General features: G+C 35.8%; 1 protein-coding gene across 10 annotated transcripts in view; it reads right to left on the minus strand.

Annotated features, from left to right (window-relative positions):
* The window catches only part of NNT (nicotinamide nucleotide transhydrogenase), a 101,481-nt gene that overhangs the window by 17,076 nt on the left and 58,399 nt on the right, over positions 1-26,006 (minus strand). For 8 of the 10 annotated variants that reach the window (XM_079145055.1, XM_079145056.1, XM_079145054.1 and 5 more), the window contains 2 exons: positions 22,389-22,548; positions 20,149-20,230 (listed from right to left, as the gene is read on the minus strand). In XM_079145055.1, the coding sequence (XP_079001181.1) occupies positions 20,149-20,230; positions 22,389-22,548 (242 nt within the window). Of the gene's footprint in view, positions 1-8,069; positions 8,235-11,736; positions 18,111-20,148; positions 20,231-22,388; positions 22,549-26,006 lie in introns of those variants that run through there. The other 2 variants (XR_013764678.1, XM_079145053.1) reach the window with 2 other exon arrangements.

Consider the following 26,006-nt stretch of genomic DNA (forward strand, 5'->3'; position numbering starts at 1 on the left):
CATGGATAACAAAAAACATCAGGGAGGGGATTAAAAAATTCTTAGAGGTCAATGAGAATGATGATACAACATATCAAAATCTCTGGGACACTATGAAAACGGTACTAAGGGGAAAATTCATTGCATGGAGCGCATTCCAGAAAAGAATGAAAAGTCAACAACTAAATGACCCAACATTACAGCTCAAAGCCCTAGAAAAAGAAGAACAGAACAACACCAAAAGTAGTAGAAGACAGGAAATAATTAAAATCAGAGCTGAAATCAATGAAATTGAAACAAAGGAATCTATTCAAAAAATTGACAAAACAAAAAGTTGGTTCTTTGAGAAAGTAAACAAAATAGACAAACCCTTAGTCACACTAATAAAGAGAAGGAGAGAGAAGACTCAAATTACTAAAATACATGATGCAAAAGGAAATATCACGACAGACATCACTGAGATACAGAACATAATGAGAAGCTACTTTGAAAATCTGTATCCCAACAAAATAGAAACTACCGAAGACATAGACAAATTTCTGGAGACATATGCTCCTCCCAAACCAGGAGGACATACACAATTTAAACAGATCAATATCAAGCAATGAAATAGAAGAAGTGATTAAAAATCTACCATCCAAGAAAAGCCCAGGACCAGACGGATTCTCAGCCGAGTTCTACAAGACCTTCAAAGAAGAACTCATTCCAATACTTCTCAAAGTATTCTAGGAAACAGAAAAGGAGCATACCCTACCGAACTCATTCTATGAAGCTAATATCACCCTCATACCCAAACCAGGAAAACACACATCAAGGAAAGAAAATTTTAGACCAATATCCTTGATGAATATAGATGCAAAGATCCTTAACAAAATATTGGCAAACCGTATCCAAAAACATATTAAGAAAATTGTGCACCACGATCAAGTGGGGTTCATCCCTGGAATGCAAGGATGGTTCAACATTCATAAATCAATAAACATAATCCATCATGTCAATAGACTTAAGGATAAGAATCATATGGTTATTTCAATTGACGCAGAAAAAGCGTTCGACAAAATACAACACCCCTTCATGCTCAAAACACTAGAAAAAATAGGGATAGTAGGAACATACCTGAACACTGTAAAGGCTATTTATGCTAAGCCCATGGCCAACATCATTCTTAATGGAGAAAAACTGAAACCATTCCCTTTAAAAACAGGAACAAGACAGGGATGTCCTCTTTCACCACTTCTATTCAACATTGTCCTCGAAACTCTAGCCAGAACAATTAGGCAGACTAAAGAAATTAAAGGGATATGAATAGGAAAAGAGAAATTTAAGCTGTCACTATGTGCAGATGACATGATTCTATATTTAGAGGATCCAAAAACTCCTCCAGAAAACTTCTATACCTCATCAATGAATTCAGCAAAATAGCAGGCTATAAAATCAACATGCATAAATCTAAAGCATTTTTATACACAAGTGACGAAACAGCTGAAAGGGAAATGAGGAAAACAACTCCATTTACAATAGCCTCAAAAAAAATAAAATACTTGGGCATCAATCTAACCAAAGAGGTAAAAGATCTCTACAATGAAAACTACAAAACATTGAAGAAAGAAATTAAGGAAGACCGTAGAAAATGGAAAGATCTTCCATGTTCTTGGATAGGAAGAATTAATATTGTCAAAATGGCCATACTACCTAAAGTGCTATACAGATTCAATGTGATTCCAATTAAAATCCCAATGATGTACCTTATAGAAATAGAGCAAGCAGTCATGAAATTCATCTGGAAGAATATGAAACCCAGAATAGCTAAAGCAATCCTTAGCAGGAAGAATGAAACAGGGAGTATTGCAATACCAGAACTTCAACTGTACTACAAAGCAATAGTAACAAAAACAGCATGGTATTGGCACCAAAATAGGTAGATCCATGGTACAGAATAAAGGACACGGACACAAACCCAAAGAAATACAATTTTCTAATACTAGACAAAGGTGCCAAAAATATGCAATGGAGAAAAGATATCCCCTTCAACAAATGGTGCTGGGAAAACTGGAAATCCATATGCAACAGAATGAAACTAAACCCCTATCTTTCACTCTGCACAAAAATCAACTCACAATGGATCAAGGACCTTGAAATCAGACCAGAGACCCTGCATCTTATTGAAGAAAAAGTAGGTCCAAAACTTCACCTTGTTGGCTTAGGATCAGACTTCCTTAACAGGACTCCCATAGCACAAAAAAATAAAAGCAAGAATCAATAACTGGGATAGATTCAAACTAAAAAGCTTTCTCTCAGCAAAGGAAACTATCAGCAATGCGAAGAGAGAGCCTACAGAGTGGGAGAATATCTTTGCCACTCATACTTCAGATAGAGCACTAATTTCCAGAATATATAAAGAACTCAAAAAACTCTACACCAAGAATACAAATAACCCAATCAACAAATGGGCTAAGGATATGCACAGACACTTCACAGAAGATCTACAAGCAATCAACAAACATATGAAAAAATGTTCAACATCTTTAGTAATAAGAGAAATGCAAATCAAAACTACCCTAAGATTCCATCTCACCCCAATTAGAATGGCGATTATCAAGAATACAAGCAACAACAGGCGTTGGCAAGGATGTGGGGAAAAAGGTACACTCATACATTGCTGGTGGGACTGCAAATTAGTGCAGCCACTCTGGAAAGCAGTGTGGAGATTCCTTAGAAAACTTGGAATGGACCTACCATTTGACCCAGATATCCCACTCCTCGGCCTATACCCAAAGGACTTAAAATCAGCATACTACAGAGATACAGCCACATCAATGTTCATAGCTGCTCAATTCACAATATCCAGAGTATGGAACCAACCTAGATGCCCTTCAATTGATGAATGGATAAAGAAACTGTGGTATATATATACAATGGAATATTACTCATCCATAAAGAATAATAAAATTATGGCATTTGCAGGCAAATGGATTAAATTGGAGAATATTATGTTAAGTGAGACAAGCCAATCTCAAAAATCCAAAAGACGAATGATCTCACTGATAAGTGGATGATGACATGTAATGTGGGGTGGGAGGGGGGCAAGAATGGAGGAAGAAGGGACTATATAGAGGGAAAAGAGAGGTGGGAGGAGTGGGGGGGAAGGGAAAAAAATAACAATGAATCAAACATCATTACTCCATGTAAATGTATGAATATGTAAATGGTATGCTGTTACTCCATGTACAAACAGAAACAACATGTATCCCATTTGTTTACAATAAAAATAAATTAAAAAAAATAAATAAATAAAACCAAGAACACTAATCATATAATCATCTCAATAGATGCAGAAAAAGCCTTTGACAAAATACAATACTCCTTCACGGTTCATAAAAACCATGAAGAAATTAGGGATAAAGGGAACTTAACATCATAAAGGCTATATATTGTTCTGTACTATAATTTAAGGTCTGGTATTGTGATGCCTCCTGCTTCACTCTTCTTGCTAAGGATTACTTTGTCTATTCTGGGTCTCTTATTTTTCTAAATGAATTTCATGATTGACTTTTCTATTTGTATGAAGAATGTCATTGGGATTTTAATAAGAATTACATTGAATTTGTAGAATACTTTTGATACTATGGTTTTCTTCAATTTCTTTCTTTGGTGTTCTATAGTTTTCATTGCAGAGGTCTTTCACCTCTTATATTGATTCCAAAGTATTTTATTTTTGTTGACGTTCTTGTGAATGGGGTAGTTTTCCTAATTTCTCTTGCAGAGGATTCATTGTTTATGTATAGAAATGCATTTGAAATATGGGTATCAATTTTATACCTTCAATCATTTATGAGTTCTGGAAATTCCCTGTTTTTTTTTTTTTGTATTCTAAATATAGAATCATGTCATCGACAAATAGTGATAGTTTGAGGTCTTCTTTTCCCATTCATATCCCTTTAATTTCACACTATCAGACCTTAAGTTATACTACAGAGCAATAGTAACAAAAACAGCATGCTATTGGCACCAAAATAGACATGTACACCAATGGTGCAAAATAGAAGATACAGAGACAAACCCACATAAATACAATTATCTCATACTAGACAAAGGTGTCAAAAACATACATTGGAGAAAAGATAGCCTATTCAACAGATGGTGCTGGGAAAACTGGAAACCCTTATGTAACAAAATGAAATTAAACTTCGGTCACCCTCCACAAAAATCATTTCAAAGTGGATCAAAGATTTAGGCACCAAACAGAGATGCTGCGCCTAATAGAAGAAAAAGTAGGCCCAAATCTTCATCATGTTGGCTTAGGACCTGATTTCCTTAACAAGACTCCTAACGCACAAGAAGTAAAATTAAGAATCAATAAATGGGATGGATTCAAACTAAAAAGCTTTTTCTCAGCAAAGGAAATAATAATTTGAAGAGAAAACCTACAGAATGGGAAAAAATCTTTACCACACACATCTCAGAGCACTAATCTCCAAGATACATAAAGAACTCAAAAAACTTAACAACCAAAAAACAAATAACCCAATCAATAAATGGGCTAAGGAACTGAACAGACACTTCACAGAAGAAATACAATTGATCAACAAACATATGTAAAGAATGTTCATCATCTCTTGCAATTAGAGAAATGAAAATCAAAATTGCTCTAAGATTTTATCTCACCCCAGTCAGAATGGCAAAAATCAAATTACAAGCAATAATAAGTGTTGGGAGGATGTGGGGGAAAAGGTACACTCATAATTGTTGGTGGGACTGCACACTGGTGCAAACACTTTGGAAAGCAGTATGGAGATTCCTAAGAAAATGCGGAATGGATGCACCATTTGACCCAACTATCCCACTCCTTGATTTATACCCAAAGGACTTAAAATCAGCCTACTACAGTAACACAGTCACATCAATGTTTATAGCTGCTCAATTCACAATAGCGAGATTGTGGAAATAACCTAGATGCCCTTCAACAGATGAATGGATAAAGAAAATGTGATACATATACACAATGGAATATTACTCAGCCTTAAAGAAGAATGAAATTATGGCATTTGCAGGTAAATGGATGGAACTGGAGAATATCATGCTAAGTGAAATAAGTCAATCCCAAAAAGCCAAAGGTCAAATGTTTTCTCTGATAAGCAGAGGCTGATCTATAGTGGGGGGTGGGTAGGGAAGAACGAAGAAACTTTCAATTTTACAGAAGGGAGTGAGGGGAGGGGTGGGGTAGTGGGATTGGGAAGGACAGTAGAATGAGACCAACATTATTATCCTATATACATGTATGAGAAAATTGTTTAAAAATATTTATCAGTCAAAAAAGACAATGAAAAAATAAATAAGTAAATGTAAAAATAAAAATTAAAAAGATAAAGGCTATATATGACAAACCCAAAGGCAACATAATACTAAATGAGGAAAACTGAAAGGAATCTCTTTAAAATCAAGAACAAGACAAGGATATCTACTACCATCACTCCTATTTAATAAAATACTTGAAACTTTGGTCAGTACATTTAGGCAAGAGAAAGTAATAAAAGGAATTCAAATAGAAAGGAAGAAATCAAATTATCTCTATTTGTAGATGATATGATTCTACTGTATAGAAGACCCTAAAGTTTCCACCAAAAGAATTCTAAGACTGATAAGCAAATTCAGCAAAGTAGAATACAAAATCAACATACAAAAATCAATATTTTTCTATACACCAATAATAAATCCACTGAGAAAAAAAATTAGGAAAAACAATTCCACACACAATAGCTTTAAAAAATACCTAGAGAAGGAAAAAATACCTAGGAATAAACCTAACCAAGAAGGTGAAAAACTTCCACAATGAAAATTATAGAACAGAAAAGACAGACAACACTAGAAAATGGGAAGAACTCCCATGTTCATGGATAGGCAGAATATTAAGATGACCATATTACCAAAGTGATGAGCAGATTCAATGAAATTTCCAACAAAATACAAGTGATATTCTTCACAGAACTAGAAAAAAATCCTAAAATTCATATGAAAGAATGTAAGACCCAGATAGCCAAAGCAATGCTGAGCAAAGAGTAAAGCTGGAGGCATCACAATACCTGATTTCAAATTATACTACACAATCATAGTAATAAGAACATCACAGTACTGGTATAAAAACGCATACGTAGGGGTTGGGATTGTAGTTCAGTGGCAGAGTGTTTGCCTAATACATGTGAAGTACTGGGTTCCATCTTAGCACCACATAAAAATAAACAAATAAAATAAAGGCATTCTGTCCATCTACAACTATGAAAAAAAAAATTTTTTTTAAACAGGTACATAGACCAGTGGAAAGGAATATAAGACACAGACAAAGTCACATAGCTCAAGTCATCTGATTTTTTAAAAAGATACCAAAAAGATACATTGAGGAAAAGACAACCTCTTTGATAAATGGTGCTGGGAAAACTGGCTATCCATATGTAGAAGAATGAAACCACATCCCTGTATCTCACTGTATAAAAATCAGTTAATATGGATCAAAGATCTAGGCCTAGGACCAGAAACATAAAAGGCACAGGCAACTACTTCCTGAATAGGATTCCTGTAACTCAGGAAATAATAGAAAGAATTAATAAATGCAATAGCATTAAATTGAAAACCTTTTGCACAGCAAAAGAAACAACATGAAGAATCTTTGCCAGCTACTCTTTGATGGAATTAATTATAAAGAATTCAAAAATCTCAACACCAAACAAAAAAAATTAACCCATTCAATAAACGGGCAAACAGACACTTTTCAAAAGTACAAATATCCAAACAAAATGAAGAGATGTACACCATCTTTAGTGTTTGGGGAAATGCAAATCAAAACCATACTGAGATACTATCTCACTCCAGAGAGAAAGAATATCCTTAGGAATAAAATTAACAACAAATGCTGGCAAAGATATGGGAAAAATATAAATTAGTACAGCCACTATGGAAATCAGTATGGAAGGGTCACAAAAAACTAAAATTAAATCTACCATATGATCCAGTTATACTACTCCTCCATATTTATCCAAAGAATTAAAGCCAACATAATTTAGAGATACATGCATATCCATGTTTATTGCAGCACAATTCACAATAGACACATTATGGAATCTGCCTAGGCATCTGTCAACAGAAGAATGGATAAAAATTGTGCTATAATACACAAAGGAATTTTATTCTGCCATAAAGAAAGACAAATTAAGTCATGTGCAGGAGAATGGATGGAACTGGAGAGCATCATGGTAAGCAAAATAAGCCAGACCCAAAAGGCAAGAACCATATGTTTTCTTTCATATCTGGAAGCTAGGAGAAAAAAGTGGGGGAGGATGTCACAAAAGGAGACCAATAGGTAAGAAGGGGACCAGGAGGAGGGTGGAGGAGAGTTAAAGAAAAGGCACAGAGGAGTGAAATTAATCAAATTATGTTACATGCATGTACCGATTTGCCACAGTGAAACTCACCACTCTATATAATTAATAGGCACCAATAAAAAAAAGAAAAGAAAAAATATTGTATGGGAGAATAAAAGCACTGAGAATGTGCCCCAAGAAAGACAAGAGATCCTATAATTATATTATGACCCAGACATATGATTATTTTTGAACAATGATGGGACAAAATAATTTCAAAAAATATATCCTAAGATATTTTTATTTGAAAAGGTCAATTCATTTTACAGAGGGTCTTAGTAACATATCCAAGACAAATTGCATTATAAACTTGCTGATTTTCTTTCAAAGTTAATGCCAATTTGTATTTCAATTGAATCAATTTCAAATCAACATTCCATATTAACTAAGGGATTTTTTTCTCCCATTTACGCAGTTATTCTTACTATTATCACTGACTAGACTCAATGATAAAAACTAATTAACTAGATTTAGTTCCAGGAAATATAAATTAAAAGGTTAAAATGATGCTTGGATAAGGTTCAAGAACATAAAATATCTATGTAATTTGAATCATAAAATGTCCCCCAAAGGTGTATGCATTAAAGTCTTTGTCCCCAGGGGTTACTATTGGGAAGTGATAGAAACTTTAAGAAATAGGGCCTAGTAGAGGAGGTCTTTAGGTCATTGGTCACATACCTTTGAAGGGGACAGTAGTACCCCATACCCTTCCTCTTGCTCATTTTTTGTTCCTGGTGATGAGATGAGCAGTTTTGCTTCACCAGACATTACCACCACATTGGGCTGCCTTGCCACAGGCCAATAAGCAATGGGCTAATCGATCCTGGGCTGGAACCTCCAAAACTGTAGCCAAAATAAACCTTTTATCTTTTTATGCCAGTTTTCTCAGATATTTTGTTATCGTGACAGAAAGACGACTGGTACAAACTTAGAAAACAACATACTTCAAGTAAAAATATTATATATATGCATATATATATATGTACATATGTATAAAATCAACTGGATAGAAAAAAAAAGAAAAACTGGTTTTCAAATAAACCAAGGTTTGACTAAATACTTTTTTTCACAGGCCAGATGAAAAGAGAATTATTTTCAAATTAAAAAAGAACTGGAATTAAATTTCAAGAAAGACTTTCTACTACTGAATTAAAACAAATGCAGTTTTAAGTTTCTTTTATGTAGATCAGAGAAAGATGCTCATTAACTAGAGCAGATGGACACAACCAGTTCAGTTCACAATGGGTTCAAGAGTATTTTATAGGAATGAGAAGTTATGCTCCATTTGTGTACAATGTGTTAAAATGCATTCTACTGTCATGTATAACTAATGAGAACATATTTTTTAAAAATTCACATAAAAGGGGGCGGGGGATATAGCTCAGTTGGTAGAGTGCTTGCCTCACAAGCCCAAGGCCCTGGGTTCAAATCCCCAGCATCAAAAAAAAAAAAAAAAATTCACTAAAAAAGAGTATTGTAGCAGAGGATGACTGGTAATAGACATGATGGAGAGACTTATGGTGGCTGAGACAGACCTTCCCTTACCTGGAGACGGATCCCCTACAATGGTCTTAACTACTACTATGAGAAAGAAGCCGCTCAAGAGGAACCCAGGATCCAAAACAACTACCCGATGTTGCTTTGCCTCCATCCTGTAGTACCAACTGCTTCTCAAATTACTCACATGTCACATGTGCTCTTCTGAGATGTTAACAGTAATCTTAAAAAACAAAAAATTCTCCTAATCTCCCAATCCTTCTGATCATCCAAAGTGTTTCTCCTGCTTCCCCCGGCCCCTTCTTGGTTCCAAAATCTGCCTGGTGAGACTTAAGAAAGACTAAGAACAGGCACTATATGACATTTAAGGTCTGTATTAATTTCATATTGCTCCTATAACACAATGCCACAGATTTATTCCTTAAATCAACACAGATTTGTTTTCTTACTCTCCTGGAGGTCAGAAGTTCAAAATTGGTTTCCCTGAGCTATAAAATCAAGGTGTTGGCAGGGCTGTATTCCTTCTGGGAGTCTATACCATCCCTTATGTTGTGGCCACATCATTCCAACCTTTGCTTCTGCTGTCACATTTCCTTCTCTAACATGGATCTTACTGCACCCTCCCCCCAATCAGGACCTGAGTGATTACATTGGGCCAGCCCAAATAATTAAGGGTAATCTCCCTATCCCCAAATTCTCACCTTAAATCTACATAGTTCTTCTTGCCATGTAAGATAATACCTAAGGTTTGGGTATTAACATGTGTACATTTTGGAGGACCACTATTTAGCCCACGAGAAAGCTCCCTCTCTGTCCAAAATTCCTGGGAACTAGGGATTCTATTTTAGATGGATGATCCAATGTACACCTTGTAATTCAACTCTGGATTTAGATTTTATATCCCCCTTTATTGTAAAATTTTTAGATTATAATTAATCTACTTGTTTTTAATACTATCTTTGACATTTTTAAATTAATCCATCTGACTATCATCTTTATGCTATAGCAGAGTCATCAAAGACCTCTAAATATATTGGTTCATATTCTAATGTCTTGATTAGCTACAGATTGCAAAAAGACAATGTTTCTGTTTGGCCAATTTGAAGGGTAATCACCAAGCAAACCATCAAGTTATGCTGAATATCCCAAAGGACAGATCATTTTATATCTGTTTGCATAATAATTTATTACACTAAACTTCAAAGCTCTATGGTTGGAGAAAAAAACATGCAAAATTATTAAAAGAGAATGCCAACATTTGGAGAGAAATAACAGAACACACTTAAACTTGTAGAAATACATATGCAGGCTGATGAGTCAGTGTGAGTTTATAATAATTCTGGCCCATGTAAACTGGCTAAGCTCCAATGTGTGTATGAAAATTAATTATATCAGACACAGGTTGGCCAAGACCAGCAATTTCCAAGAACCGATGGCCAGGGCTCATCAATGTTCCATCATCACATGAAGACCATCCAGAATTCCAACATGCAAACACTACCACTCTTTTAATACTTTCCTTTGGATAATGGAAATTAGCCTTTATTATGCACATACTTTAAAAACAGAGTCAGCTATCTCTGATCATGACAAAATTTGACAGAAGGAAAATAAAGGTTTTCCATGTTCCCAGAATTCTTTATGCCTCTCTTCCTTAGCATACCACACCATAATAACCAATAGACACACTACGCTCTTGTAACTGGGAGCTCCTAGAGTACAGGAATCATGTCTTATTCATCAGTCTCCACAGTTCCTGGGCACTCAAAGGGACAGAAGGAGGGAAGGCCTTTAAACAGTGTGCTGAATAAGTACAATGACTCATCAACTTTCCATCTGTTTTAGAGAAATGATTTAAGGAAGTAGAGAAGTAATTAAGAATTCTGTGCTCCTCAGTCTCATGAATACAATGGAACTGATAATAAAACCTCTTCAGAGGATGATTATGAGATTTAAATGAGATAGCTCACATCAAGAGTTTTTCATACAAATTGTTTCAGACCAGCACCTGACTGACATATGCCTTTAATAAATGTATACTGCAATTATAAAATTCTATTCAAATACATTTTTATAATATAAATGCTCACTCATATTTTTCAAATAAATGTACTTTTTTAATGGTTCCATAATACTTTTAAGAACCATTTTTACAGGCTGGGGTTGTGGCTCGGTGGTAGAGTGCTTGCCTAGTATGTGTGAGGCACTGGGTTCGATTCTCAGCACCACATATAAATAAATAAAATAAGAAGGTCCATGAACAACTAGAAACTATTTAGAAAAAAAAAAAAAAAACACATTTTTACATTAAAACAAATGTTGATTTAACACCAACACTTTCTGGGTTGTTCTTCTAATTTTTTACCTTGAAAGCTCAGTAAACATCAAAATAGTTCAATAAAGGTTAGAAGCTTTTTGTACCTGCAACTACATAAAAAGACAAGAGAAATTAAATAGTCGAGGAAGACTGAAGTCAATAATTATGAACAGGGGCTGGAGAGATAGCTCAGTCGGTAGAGTACTTGCCTTGAAAGCACAAGGCCCTGGGTTCGATCCCCAGCACCCAAAAAATAATAATAATAAAATAATTTTGAACAATGGACTCTTTGGGAACTTGATCATAACTAATATTCATTATACATTTATGCTGATAAAGTCAAACTTCAAAAAGCCACTTTTTACTATAAAACAAATTAGGCAAAAAAAAGGTCATTGCTTTGTTTGACAGATACAATAAATGTCATCAAATTAGGGTAATCTCTTCAATATCTTGAAGAAGAAAAAACTATAGCACTTTACGCAATTTTCTTCTTTCAAATATGAAAATGAAAAAATCTTTCAGGGAACAACACATAATAAAAGAGCTCAGGTCTCAGTTACCAGCTAAGAAAAAACCCAGGCAGTTTGAAAAAAGTGAAATTATCTATTCTAATGAATAACCTGATCTTCAGAGCCTTCTAAATTACCCGAGAAAGAATAAAAAGAAAGGAGTGTCTATAAGAACTGTTCATAAATACCAAGTAACTAGATAAAATTTGGGAAAGGAACAATTTTTAAAGTATCACTTTTTTAAAGCTTCTTTTATAATACATGATGACATAAGCCCATTCTAGAGTTTTTCTGCAACCTCACATTAGATTTCAGATACCACATGTTTTTAAAGGGGAAACAAAAAGACAAATTTCCATGATCACAGGCCATGGAGACAATATGTCCTGACCAGGGAGAATCACAGCAGTTGTTCTTGGGCATATGAGGCTGTTAAAGAATATAAAACATTCACCACATGGATCCTACCACAACTATCCAAATAAACTACATTTTCCTTTTGGCATTATGGAAATATCCAGATCCAGTTCAGCAATAAACCACTGAGAGTGGTTTACTGCATTGAGCATTTTAAATCAATAAGTAAGACAAAGAAACTACAGGAATCACTGGGTCCCTTTCTAAAGTACTTAGAATGTTTTCCCCATTTTGCAGTCTCTTGATAATATAAATAGTGAAAAAATAAATAAAGTTTAAAAAAACCTCCAGATTTTTTTAAAGAAATTTTTGCAACCTTTGCTTATATGGTTTTATGTTTTGGGAGTCACTGTGCAAAATTTATTTCTATACTCAGGATATTCCAAGGGTTAATTTCCCTTATTATACTATTTTACATTTAAAATCAAACTGTATACAGGACAATGCGTGGTGATAGCATTTTGGGATTGTGCCTTCCCAATACCATCATGCCACAATTTCCCTGAATGTGTTATTCTAATCTCTTAGGAGGTTGACAGTTAACTAGGAAAGAGACACAGAGAGAAAATGAAGACTTTTTGCTGAAGGTCTATTCGTTTCTCCTGTTTTTAAACCACAAATATTTATAAATCAACAAAACTGCTATAGTGAATACTAGCAATCTTAGGTTGCCTTGGCACATTTTGAATACAAGCAGCAGAGTTTAGTCACCTGTGACACAATTTCCAGCTTTCTGCCTCTTCCTGCTCCTCGTGATCCATCCCTAGACAACTACCCACCTATGGCACATACAGCTACAACTTTCCTGATTCACCTCACTGACCCCCACACCCTGCATGGACCATAGATATGCTATGGTGGCCACTGTAAAGTCACAGTGTAGCCCCTTGGTCTCCTGCCTACTTTCTCCAAACCCACCAATTAGAACTCCTCCAGGAGAAACTGCATGGATACCATCCTGGGTCCAAATAACAGTTGGAAGACCCACAGGTCTTCTCTCCCTCTCTCCCTCCCCTCCTACTGGTTGAACACCACATCCCCCTTCCAATCTTCCCATCAGCCCTCATCTGCAGCCCTCTTCTCTGTGGGATCTAGAAGTAATTAAACTTGCTTCTGTTATTTATGCATCTAATTGTGCTGCCTCCCTGTGTCTCCCCTGACCAACATACCCAAGCCTAACTTTCCTCCTGGTCAGGGCTCTTCCAGGGAGTAGTCATCTTGATAGGAACAGTCTGGGCACAGGTCAGACAAGAGCCAGAAGGGTATATACTGGTATAAACAAATTTCCTGTGAGAGGCACCTGGTCACAGCTCAGACACCTAGGCATTAGGTCATCCACCAAGATAAAAATGTCCCATGTGAAAATTCACAACCACCTTCCCTGCACCCCTGTCATGACAGGGCTAGGCTGGACAGCCACCCTCCTAAGAGAGACCCCCAAGACCAAACCAGAGGAAAATTACAACTACCTGGGCTGGGGAGATAGCTCAGTTGGTAGAGTGCTTGCCTTGCCAGCACAAGGCCCTGGGTTCAATCCCCAGCACTGCAAAAAAAAAAAAAAAAAGGATCCATATCACAAGCACCTTAGTAGTGAAAGTGGACCTTCAAGATCCTCCAGTCCAATTCCTAAGGTACTACTCCTTTATTAGGAATTACACCAAATGTGTTCACACTGTGTTGTCACAAAAGAGGCTGGAGATCCCCCTGCAGAAGCAAAAGTCCTTCGAGGACCCTGCACATCCTGCGTGTGCACGTGACTCTGAGGAGGGTCCATGGAGGTAACACAAAAATATGTTACTAGATTCAATACTTTTTACACATAATGATGTATTTCCCCTGTGGAAAAAATATGACAAACTAAAAAGGCAAGTTTCTTTGGTTTATCAGAATTTCTAATTAACAATTATAAGTCAGTTTGGAATAAACCTAAAACATGAAGTCAGCATGGTAAATGTTACCTAAATTACCCTTGGTAGTGAAAAGGCCGGGACCACCTGGGTGGGGCTAATATGTCCATCTGAAGAGAAAAGCATGTAAAGAAGTGAAAAAACACTTCCTGACAAGGCAATTGCTGTCCACAGAAACTGATTAATGAGAAAGGTTATGGAATCATCCTCTCTGGCAAGGCTTCTTAGAAAGAGACATCCAGCTTTCTAAAACTGTGAAAGTCTTTCTTAGAAGCAACACTTCAGTCACTTGTACAATTCCAAATGGAAAAAGAAAAATCCTAGAACTTTCCAAAAGCCAGAATAAGAGAATACTTTGTACCTTTCTTTATTTATTTGAAAGCACATAAGGATTGAACTGCTACTCTGGTTCTGAAATCTGGTACTCATCCATATCCCTCTCTTCTTCAGAAAAAAAAATTACGAAAGTCAAAGAGCTTATGAAAATGTCTCAGGGGCACAATTTTTCTAATATAGAATAATAGAGCCTATTCTATGAATGTGAATGAGGAAATGTTTGACAGGAAATGTTTGTCACATTTTCCATCAGACCATGTGGCCTATGACACTGAGGCCACCCAAAGAGATGAGAAGTTGTCTACTGAGGACCAGGTAAATAGTCCACTGCAAACACCAACACAGTGCCCTCTGGGACCATGTCACAACACTACCTTCTCCACTCCAGGAGATTAATTATACATTGTGCCCAAATATGACTTTTCCATCCTTCAACCTAATCCAGCTACCAAACCCAGAATAGAAACTGCATGACTACTGATACTCTTTTTATTCCCAAAATAAGTAACAGGACCATGAAGAATGTTATCAGGAAAAACTAAAATTCAATCCATGACTAATGCTCTAGAATGTTATATTCTAACATATTGCAGAGATTTTAGTTAAAATTATACATAATTTCATCTTTCTCACTAGATACATTTAATGATATTGTTGAATGGCTCTTGGAATGCAATAGCTAACAAGCACTATGAAGTAAAAATTATAAGAAAGATACAGATGAACATGAAATGAGGGTTTTTATTTATTTATACTCTGCTATGTTCACAGGACTCTTATTGAAGAAACTAAATTCAAAGAGTTTACTATAACCAATACTAGAACCAGAAGCCAAAAAATTACCCTGATAGGAACACTGGCTTCATCCAGTGAGGGTTTCCTCCTCAGCCCACTGCAATATCTGCGACAGGAGTTTCTAAGGAATGGGTCCCTGAATGACATGGCTAGAAAAGGCCTTACAAAGCACCTAAAGCACACAGGCCTTGCCACTCCAGAACACCATGGACAGCATAAAGTCAAACAATCTGGGGAGAAGGCTGCCTTTTTTAAACAACTCAACAGACACGTTTGATCTGGGGACTACTGGAAATTCTATACAACAGACTCAACATATATGTGAGCAAGCACACACACTGTCTTTGGTTTTTCCTCTGTTACATGAAAAATTCCACGCGCTTGCCCAATTACACAACTAACTCCCTCACATCCACTCTTCTGCTACTGTGTTCTTCAAGAAGGCAGGCTCGGTGCAAAATACCACACCACATTCTTTGAAAGAGCCAGAAGCACTGGCTAATTCATCACCAAATAGTGCCAGCTGTGATTCTGAAACCGTGATCCCATCCCCTGTCCCACATATATTCTTTTCAACTAGCATCTGAACTGGAGACAAAAGGGGGTAATGCATCCTCACTCCAGAATTTCTTGAAGTTTATGACCTCACCTCCTAATGAATGTAAGGTCTTCTGTTGTATTCCCTGATATCTCCCCAGGACCTAGAATAGCATGTGACACAAAGGATTGTGCTATTATTTGTTCAATGAACGAACATTGATATGAATAGTCATGGCTTTAAAAAAAAAAAATCACAGAGCTGACATGAAACTGCTCAACAATGTCAATGTCTATTTATTTACTAAACACTAAGTCTTTTAGCTGGCCTGATTTCCATTCTCTTCAGAAGCAAGTGCCTCTGTTACTTTACAAATGTCATGCCTTGGCTCTTCCTTGACCCCAAAGCATAACAAATCCTAGAAGACTGAACTCTCTTACTTAAGTCACATGCAATCCACCAAAAAGAAAACAGAAAAATCCAGTTACAGGAACAAAATATTTCATCTTTAAGTGTATTCAAAGAACTGACGTATTTGTAAAAATAACGAAACACTATTAAACTGCAAATACCATCGGCAACTTGATGTGTTAAGACAGGATGAAGTGTTTATACGCACTCATATACGCATTTTAAAAAGCCTTCAAAAAATTTCACTTTAAAAATAGTATAAAAAATTGAAAACGTCCCCTGGCTAGTTAACTCCTCCTCCCCTTGTCTTAGCATGCCATCATATTAAATGGAATTCACTGATTCCTTTGTTCATGGATTTGCTTCTTCATAATTATAAAATTTTGAGTCAGAACTGAGCTTCTGTATCCTTGTATTCTCAGAACCTCATAATAAATTTCTAATAATTTTTAATAACATGAATAGAAAGACAATGGAACCTTAACATAAAATACATAACATTAGTTAGTGAAGCAAGTTAAAAAGTGTTTCCATGAATTCAAAAGACTTCTGTGATAATCCAAGCAATAATGCTTTGTAGAAATAAAATCAAACAGTTATTAATTACAAAAGAGAAAAAATTACATCCCCTTTCTAAGATTTATTAACTGGGCAAGCTATCTCAACCTTAGAATAAAAAGCCTATCATATAAGTCATCCAAAGATTGGGAAGTAAAGAGGAAAAAAAAGTCTGTGCCCTAGTGTCATAGATATTCGTCATAAAATGCTTTTAAAGATCCAGCATTATTAGTTAGGTAAGCTGCACAGGCATTTTGAACAACCATGAAGTGACGATATCTTGGCCACTAAACAAAGTCTAAGTCAGTGAACTTTCATGACGTCAACATGCTGAAATGAGTTCTTGCCATGAAATGTCATGTGCTTCATTATATAATCTTAGCCCTTTGTGAGCATGTTATGACTATAACCAAAGGAAGGGAAAACAGGAGTGTCTCTAAATCAATCATGGGCCATGAAGTCAGACGGACTGTATGACAGATGCAATTTTTCTTGGCACCACTTGGGCATAGCTAATTGATGACAATCGTATGTCCACACTGGCACATTTCCACAGGGGATGTGTGTGAATATGTCACCACATCTGGATGTGAGGCATGCTGGGGTCCTGAGGCACAAAGACCTACTAAAACCAGAGGCCCAGCAGCTGCAGTCAATGAACACCGTGGGAGCTCCACAGAGTGATGAAAGGACCAAATTACCACAAACTGTAAATACAGATTTATTTCATTAAAATACGAGGTAACTGCTGCAGCCATCTCTCGTTCAGACATCTGCCTCTTTAAAAAAGCTAGCATCTATGTGTATATTCCTAACTTTGTCAAGAAAATTTATATTTCTCCAAGAAAAGATGATGACACCGACAAAGCAAAATCAACCAAGTTTCTGTGATCCCCTTTAAATTAAAAAAAAAAAAGTCCACACAGAAGCTAGAAAGGAAAAACATGATATTCTACTGTCATCATGTTTGCAAGAAATAGTCAGTCCTCTTCCATTTAATTCAAATGCAAGATTCATATAACTTATTACAAATCTCATGTTGAAAATTCAACATACGTCAGTAAAAAACACTACAATATATTAATATATCATTTCAGCTTATATATGAAGGACAGGTGAATATAAATAGGTAACTTTTCTGAGCAATAATTTCATTCTGATCTATATTATAAATTGCTAATAAATTATTTTGAAAACAGGTCAGAAACTAAAAATCCCCTTGTTCTTTTCTTTTCAGATAACTTTTCTCCATCTCCCCGATTAGTTTCCTCTCTTGGTTTGCCTGCCCTGAAGCTGCTGGACGGTCTTATTTATGATGTTCTTTCCATTCTGCATCCACTCACCTCACACTGGCCTCACTTTCCAAGATGTCTGCTTACCTCAGTTGATGAGTGAGTGTCAAGAGTTTTGATGAACTAAGCATTCCCTTCCCTAAGGATAACGGAGACATGAAAGCCATCTTATTCTATTTTATATGAATGTCGTTCATCAAAACATTTACATGGTGATAGAAGGCATTCCTAATACATTAGACTTTTTTACATGTGGACTGAATAAAGAAAATAATTTCTTCAGGAAAATCATAAAAGGTGCTTTAACACATCCTTTCACTCATAGGGCTGTAAATGCTGTAAGTGGTAAGACTATGGCTAAAATAAGGCATAGTTTAATATCCTATATGGAATAAGGAACTAAAAGAGAGACTTCTTATGTAACAATTTAAAAATATAGTCAAGAACTTTTATCACCTTCTATCTTCAATTCACTAATCATAAAAATAACCCATGTCACAGAAATACTGGGCCCTCCACAAAACAGTGTCTTGATTCTGTGTATATGGAAAACACAAATTACATTTTTCAGTAAGAGGTGGGGAAGGAATAAGAGAAAACAAAGAGCAAGAAAAAAAAAAAGAAAAAAGTAAAATGCAGCTTACATAGCTGCTAACACTAAGACCATTTAAGTAACCCCCTCATTTCATCATCTCAGTCTCTTTTACCACCATTTAGAGCTGGAACATTCAGTCCAGAAAGCAGGATTCTGTATCCATTCTGGCACAGATATTCTGACTAGTTCTAGGCCACACTGTTGGGCCCTTTTTTTTTTTTTTTTTTTTTTTTTGGCAGTACCACGGACTGGACTCATATTAGGCAAGTGCTTTACCTTTATGCTACATCCTCCACCCCCTTTATTTTTTGAGACATAGTTTAAATTGCTCAGGCTGGCCTCAAACTTTGGATCCTCCTTCTCAGCCTCCTGCATAACTTGGACTATAGGCATTTACCACCATGTCTGGCTTGCTTTATTTTCTTATCATCTACCTCCAGATAAAAGTCTATAGTTGACATCTAAAAGGAATAATTAACAGATAAAAATAGTTTTGTCAACAGATATTAATGGCCTGATGAACAAACCGTATTTAATAAGTTATCTTGTCGCTCTTTCTTATTTTGCCATGTCAATACAACTGCTAGTGAACCAGTTTCCCCAAGAAATGGGTAGTGCTGGTCCTATTAAGGATGACTCCAGGGGCTCTCTCCTCTGACCCGTAAGTGACAGCATAGTTCCAGAGTGGAGACCCAGAGATGGACAGGACAAATGCAAACACTTCAATGGTCACCAAGTTGTGGCCCCATTTTTACACTTGTCAAATGTTTTATCCGAGATCATGGAGAATCTAGGAATGCAGAGTCTTCAACTTTTCTATTCTGCTTAACATCCTACCGAGAGCAGAATCCAGTACCCAAATGGCAAAAATAGCTATTGTACTAATTCAGATGACAAAAAAGTATGACTTTAGAAAAAACATTTTCAGCAGTCTTCCCCGCTCTGAGAATATGAGAGTTAAAATAGCCATCAATGACCAGCCCATAGAGAGTTATTCCTTGAAAACCTCTTTGGAGGTCTTTCATTTTTCAATGTAACAAAAACCAAAAGAATACAACTTAATATAATTAAAACACTTTGTTTGATTGAAAAAAATTAAAAATAAATCAATAGATGAGTGAAAGGAAGATCAGTGGAGAAGAGAAAGGAGAACGTGGGGAAGGAGAAGGGACGGGAATGGTGGGGGGAGAGGATGAATTAAAATCAAATTCCATGAATTTCCAGAGGAACCCAACTACTCTGTATCATTATAATGCTTTAATTTAAAAAAAAAAAAAAGTGCTTTGCTTGATCTTCTTCCCCAAATGGAACCACAGAGAAACACAAACTTCTATTTTCCTCATTAAAAAATACCCTAGAATTTGGAATAACAAACTTTCCCTTTCTAAAAGGAGTCTATATTTACTTTTGATGCTATTAGATAAAAGCAGGGAAAATTGGTAGTAGACTAAGACCAGAATAGAGGTTTTTTGGACAGCTTTACCTAGGATTGCACGTGTAACATGCCACTTTAAGAAATAGTCCTTTTAAAAAAATCGCCCATTCCCTTTCATCACACAAAACTCTCCCTGCAAACACTTACCTAACTTTTTTGCCTTGCTCTGTGAGCATCTTTACCAAATCAGCAATGGGGTACTGAGCTTTGGCTGCACACAGACCATAGCCTGCAAGAAACATCAAGAACACAGAAGAATGTGGCTTTTGTTTTGAAATGTTACAAACTATAACATGCCTCTTGCTCAAAACACATTTTTATGCCAACACAGGCAATCAGTTAACAGAACTAGAAATGAAAGCAAATTTATAAGCTGACCTTCAAAAAATATTAACCTGATTTTGAAATTTAAAATCTAATGATCCCTCAATCTTCTGCAGAGTATGATATTCCTGGGCACCCCCTGTCCATAAACCACAGACATACTTGCTCGTGCCCTCTCTTATATCTCTCTCTCATGTCTTCAAACTCTGTGCATACTTTGAAAATACTGCAGTCTTGGGCTGGAGTTGTAGCTCAGTGATAAAGCACTTGCCTAGCATGTGTGAGGCACTGGGTTCGATCCTCAGCACCACATAAAAATAAATAAAGGCACTGTGCCCATAAACAACTTAGAAAAATATTTTAAAGAAAAGAAAATACTGCAATCTCCTGGCACTCTCCTAACTTTCTCCGTTCTCAAATTTCTTGAACAGTTTTTCTTTCTATTCACCTTCTTAAATGACTAAGTTTTTCCCTCACCTCTCCTTGAAAACCTCAGCTCATCCCATGGCTTCAGTAACCATCTGATGATTCCCACTCTGCCTCTCATTTGAGTTCTCACATAGCATGCTCATTGTCCAAACTTTATATCTCCAAAAAATATCAACATTCCCATCCACACACCTAAATGAAAAATAAAAATGATCTTCATATTGATGTTTTTATACATAACAAGAACTTCAGCCATCTTCCTTCTCCCTTAACTCCCACGTTCTGTCCAGTTTACCTATACAATGACTCTCCCATCTGTCACTACTTTTCTAATCCTTTTCACCAAATGCCAAGTTTCTGCTTAAGCTATTCCCTCTACCTTAACCCAACCCCAACACTAACCCTCCCTCTAAAGCCAAAAACAAATCCTTGCTTGCCTACAAACCTTTTTAGTTTCTTCATGATGGAAAAACGGTTCACACTACTCCATTTAGACTTTATGACAGCCAACCCCTGCATCATTTATCTACCTGACTTCTTTTCTCCATGGAAAATGCCTAGAGGAAAAGACCACGCTCTCAACTTCTTTATGCTCCAGCATACTTTCTCTAGAGGCAATACCAAGGCTGTTTTGGCTGCGACAATTCAATACACAGGAATGTCCCACACACTTCGGTGTATCTGTTTAATCTGTTTCTGCTCACTAATTGGCAATAGCAGCCCCATCTTTATGACAACCAAAAACCCAAGTCACATGTTTCAAATGCCCCTAAAAAGTAACGGTGCCCCAACTTAAGAAGGCTTGCACCTTAACATTTGACTAGGATAATGTTTATTATTTTTACCTTAGTACAAACAGGTAAACTACCCACATGTCAAATCAAAAGATTTTCCTTATAGACAACCCAAAAGACTAACTGCAGTTAAAATCTTGAACTGAAATCAATGTGTTACCATAATACCATAGTATTGATAAGAGTGAAAAAGAACTGGGCTAAATCTTAAAAAAAAAAAAGGGGGGGGGGGCAGGGAGGATTGAGGCCCAGAGAGATTAAATGACTTGGTCAATGTCATGCAAACTATTACTGGTAAAATTAAGACCAAAAGTGAAATATTGTGACTCCCAGACCAAGCTCTGTCTACTAGGTCATGCTCTCTCATGCTTTTGAAACCACATGATTATTCTTCTTTATTTAATATTCTTTTTTAGTTGTAGATGGACCTTTATTTTATTTATTGATTTTTATGTGGTGCTGAAGATTGAATCCAGTGCCTCACACATGCTACGCAAGTGCTCTACCACTGAGCCATACCCCACCCAAAACCACATGATTCTTGATGTCATCTTTAAAATATTTATTTTTGAAAAGAGACTAAGCAAGCCAACTAAGTCAGACACTTTCATAACCTATATCTAATTTAATCTTGATGATACACCGAAAAACTACCAATGAGAAAAAAATAGCTAGGACTCAAACATGATTTAAACATACAGGTTTAACACTACAGAATCCATTGCATCAGCTTATAGATTATGTTTCCAATTCCATTTTTTCCCATTATAAGAAATGATCTCTGAATCTATTATAACAATTATAAGTTGTTTGCTTTTGGGTTTTGCCTTTTTTTTTTACCTGGAGTAATGATAATGCTATTAGCTTCTCGAATCATGTCGATGGCATTGTCAAGGTTGATTTCTGTATGTGTGCCAGAAATTTCCATGGGTTTCCCACCAGCTGTTGAAGTAGTACCATAGCCTCCAAGAATCACATTAGCCAGGGAACGATTCATTGCCTACAGAAAAAAATTATCAGCTGTTTAATCTACATAACTCTTTGAGAGTAGTATAAATTTTGCATATATGATATTCAGAACCATTAAAAAGGGCTTATTTGATGATTTAGAGCATTTTAACTAGGTTAAAATGAGCTGGCTTCTGAAAATTTTTTCAAAATTTAAAGAGAACTAATGTTTTTTTCCTATCAAGTCAATTTCAATTACACAGATACATTTTCAGTAAAATGTAGATAAAGACAAAGATTTTAATGAAAACTACCAGTAAAATTTAAAAATGAAAAATTCAGATTCACTATTATTATCCAAAGGTTGATTGAGTTACTTCTCTCCATACTTGTGTGTATTTCACCAGAGGTAAACCAAAACCAAAGAGAATGACAGAAATAAAAACTTTTACGCTGACCCTTCAGATCTCTCCAGTGAATTCTGCTACCAGAAACAAGCTGTCAAGAGGCAACCAGAGGGAATCAAAATACCGGCTACATTTGATTTAGAACTCTGCTGCCCTCTGTCTTCAAGAAGAAGAGAAACATGGGTGCTGACATATTTTCCAAATCTATTACCACTCCATGAAACCCTACACCTAAGTTGTAACAGAAGTAAATGGATCCATCATCAGGCTCTAAAATATTTCACTTTCAGAAAGGTAGGCACATAAGGCTAGACTCTCTTTAAATTTACACCCACACTTTTAAATTGTAAAATAATCTCAGGAGAAAAACCAGGCAAAAGGGACTTCTCACTGCAAATTCACAATCATCCCAGAATGTACCAAATGCCCCAAATGAAATAACTGTCCTGCTGTGGAAAACCTCATTTGTAGCTGTCTTGAGGTAGGATGGTAAAGGGGAAGGAGCTAGACCTTTTGAGTAATCAAAGGCATTTTAAGAATTCAAATCATTACTGTACACGACCAAAACAAAACATTCTATAGGACTGTAACTGATCTTACCAATTGGAAAAAATTCCAAATGTTATTAAACCCTATTTTAAGGGTCATAATAAACATAGCATTGATCACTGTAAAATCTATGTAAGGATCAATCTATTACTTTTTAAAAAGATAAATATAACACTTGATTATTTAAAAAGCAATTAGAGATCTCCAACGATAGGGCAAAACCACAACCACCCAGAATAAGGGCCCAGCCTGGCTACCACTCTGGTGGAGACATTTACCTCACTGCTTAGGTTGTAAGGAAAACAGAGGTGAGCAAAGAGCCATGCTTTCATAAATGACAAACTGCAATGATGATGAGTCACGATATCAGAATTTTTAAATTGTTCTTTCATGCTAAGTTCACCTATCAAACACATTCACATTTTACAGAGCTCCAAGACTGGTAAATTAGTCCAAGGTTAATATACACAAAATAAAGCCTGAAATATCTTTATGTATACTATTAATGGATAAGAGAGTCAGGGAAAAATTAATGTTTTTAATTAAGTTCATAATCCTGATCTGACTTGAAGTGATAAGTTCTTAACATATCCTCTCATATTTATTTCTGAGGTTTAAATAAAATTCCAGATAGATACACCTGAGAATTCCCAAACATTCTTTTTTTGAGGATTTTGATAATTCTTTTCCAGCTTTGAATTACAAGATTCTGAAATTGTTATCAAAAAAAATGCTTTACCAAAATGTTGCCTCTAAAATTGATTCATAACATTATTTTAGACGTTGAGATATTTCCGTCATAAATAATTTCAAAAAAAAAAAAAATCAAATGGACAAAGAGGCTCCATCAGTCTTGCAAAGGAACAGATCGCAGAGGGCTATAAGACAGAGAGACAGATGTATAGAGATAGAGTCGTGTTATTCTAACTTGACTTAAAAGGAACCTATAAAATGGATGGAGAAGGAAAGATTTCTGAGGACATTTAAATTGTACACACTTCAGATGGCAACTTAGGGAGAAAAATCAGGGAGCCCTCATAGTAGTTTAATAATCAAAGTCTATTTGTTAAGCGCATAGACACAATTATATCACCATTGTACTAATTCCATGTGGTCTCTTAAAAACTAAATTATTTTCATCTCTAAATTTACCATTGCAACATTATGTTCTCAACAAATGTTTAGGGTTTATGACTTTCTTTTTTTACTTTTTGCTTGCTTATGTGATTAACAATCTATCCTATGAGCACTGATCCACAGTTTGAAGAGTTTCCAGCTTTCAAGGCAAAAAAATTTGCAACACTGTCCAAAACTATTCCTTCCAAACTATTAAGCACTATGATGAAAATTTTATTCTATGTTAAAGAGACCCTTATTTCATATAATTCTAAGTGTACTGGGAGAAATAAGCCTGAAAACAAAAAAAAGGTCATAAAATAGACAAAGCCAAAATAATAACATATATGCCATTCACCAGCCTCTCATTTCAGTGCCTTGTGGGTATTAATTACAAAGCAAAAAACATAATTTTTTGTTTCAAAACACTTCATTCTATTTTAATTTGGCAACAAATAGCAAAGTACAAAAATCAAAAAATTTTGCCTGAAAATGCTGTTGCATTTTTGCAAGACCTTTATTTCCCAAGTGATCTGAATTCTATCACAAGTAGAGGGACTATAAAATCATAAAGAAGGTAATGTCTACTTGACATCTGGATAAAAAAGCACATCATTGATTTGAATTTTTTGTTTAGACATTGCCAACATTTTTTGATTTTTATAATAGTGGATATTGTGTAACCATAGCTCAGAAGACACCCAAAAGAATTTATTGTCAGAACAAATACAATTTTAGGGATTGCTGGTTAGCCACTTGTGGTACATTCCATTTCTTCCCATAGCTAAAATTACCCTTTATGATGGTGGTTTTGGGTTTTTTGGGGGGTGGGGGACATTGGTACCAGATATTGAACCCACAGGTGCTTAACCACTGGGCCATATCCCGAGGCCTTTTTTATTTTTATTTTGAGACAGGGTCTCACTAAGTTGTTTAGGGCATCCTGAAGTTGGTGAGGCTGACTTTGAACTTGCAATCCTCCTGCCTCAGCCTCTGGGAATACAGGTGTGCACCACCACACTCAGCAAAACCATCCTATTTTGCTTTAGACTTGAATTTTTGTCCAGTTTATAATAATGAAGGCCAACATACTGGTACCATATTAACTCCAGTTAATGAGCTAATAAAATATCCATCTAATGTTCATTTAGCAAACAGTATATACATCGGAATGTACCAGGTGCTGGGCCAGGCTTCATGGACACAAAGTTATATAAGAAGCCTTAAAAATACCTTCTAAAATGAGAATATTTCCTATCTCCAAAACTATTATGGGGATGAAATGAGCTAACGTTAGTAAAGCATCCAGAATAATATTTGCAATACTGTAGTAATGCCCAAGTTGAAGCAGCTATTTAATTTTTATTACTCTTATGAATTACTTTGTGCTGCAAAGCATAGCCAAGAAAAAAAAATTCTTAAAGAAGCACAAACTAAG

Source organism: Sciurus vulgaris (assembly GCF_902686455.1).
Source record: "Sciurus vulgaris genome assembly, chromosome: 6".
Taxonomy (NCBI): domain Eukaryota; kingdom Metazoa; phylum Chordata; class Mammalia; order Rodentia; family Sciuridae; genus Sciurus; species Sciurus vulgaris.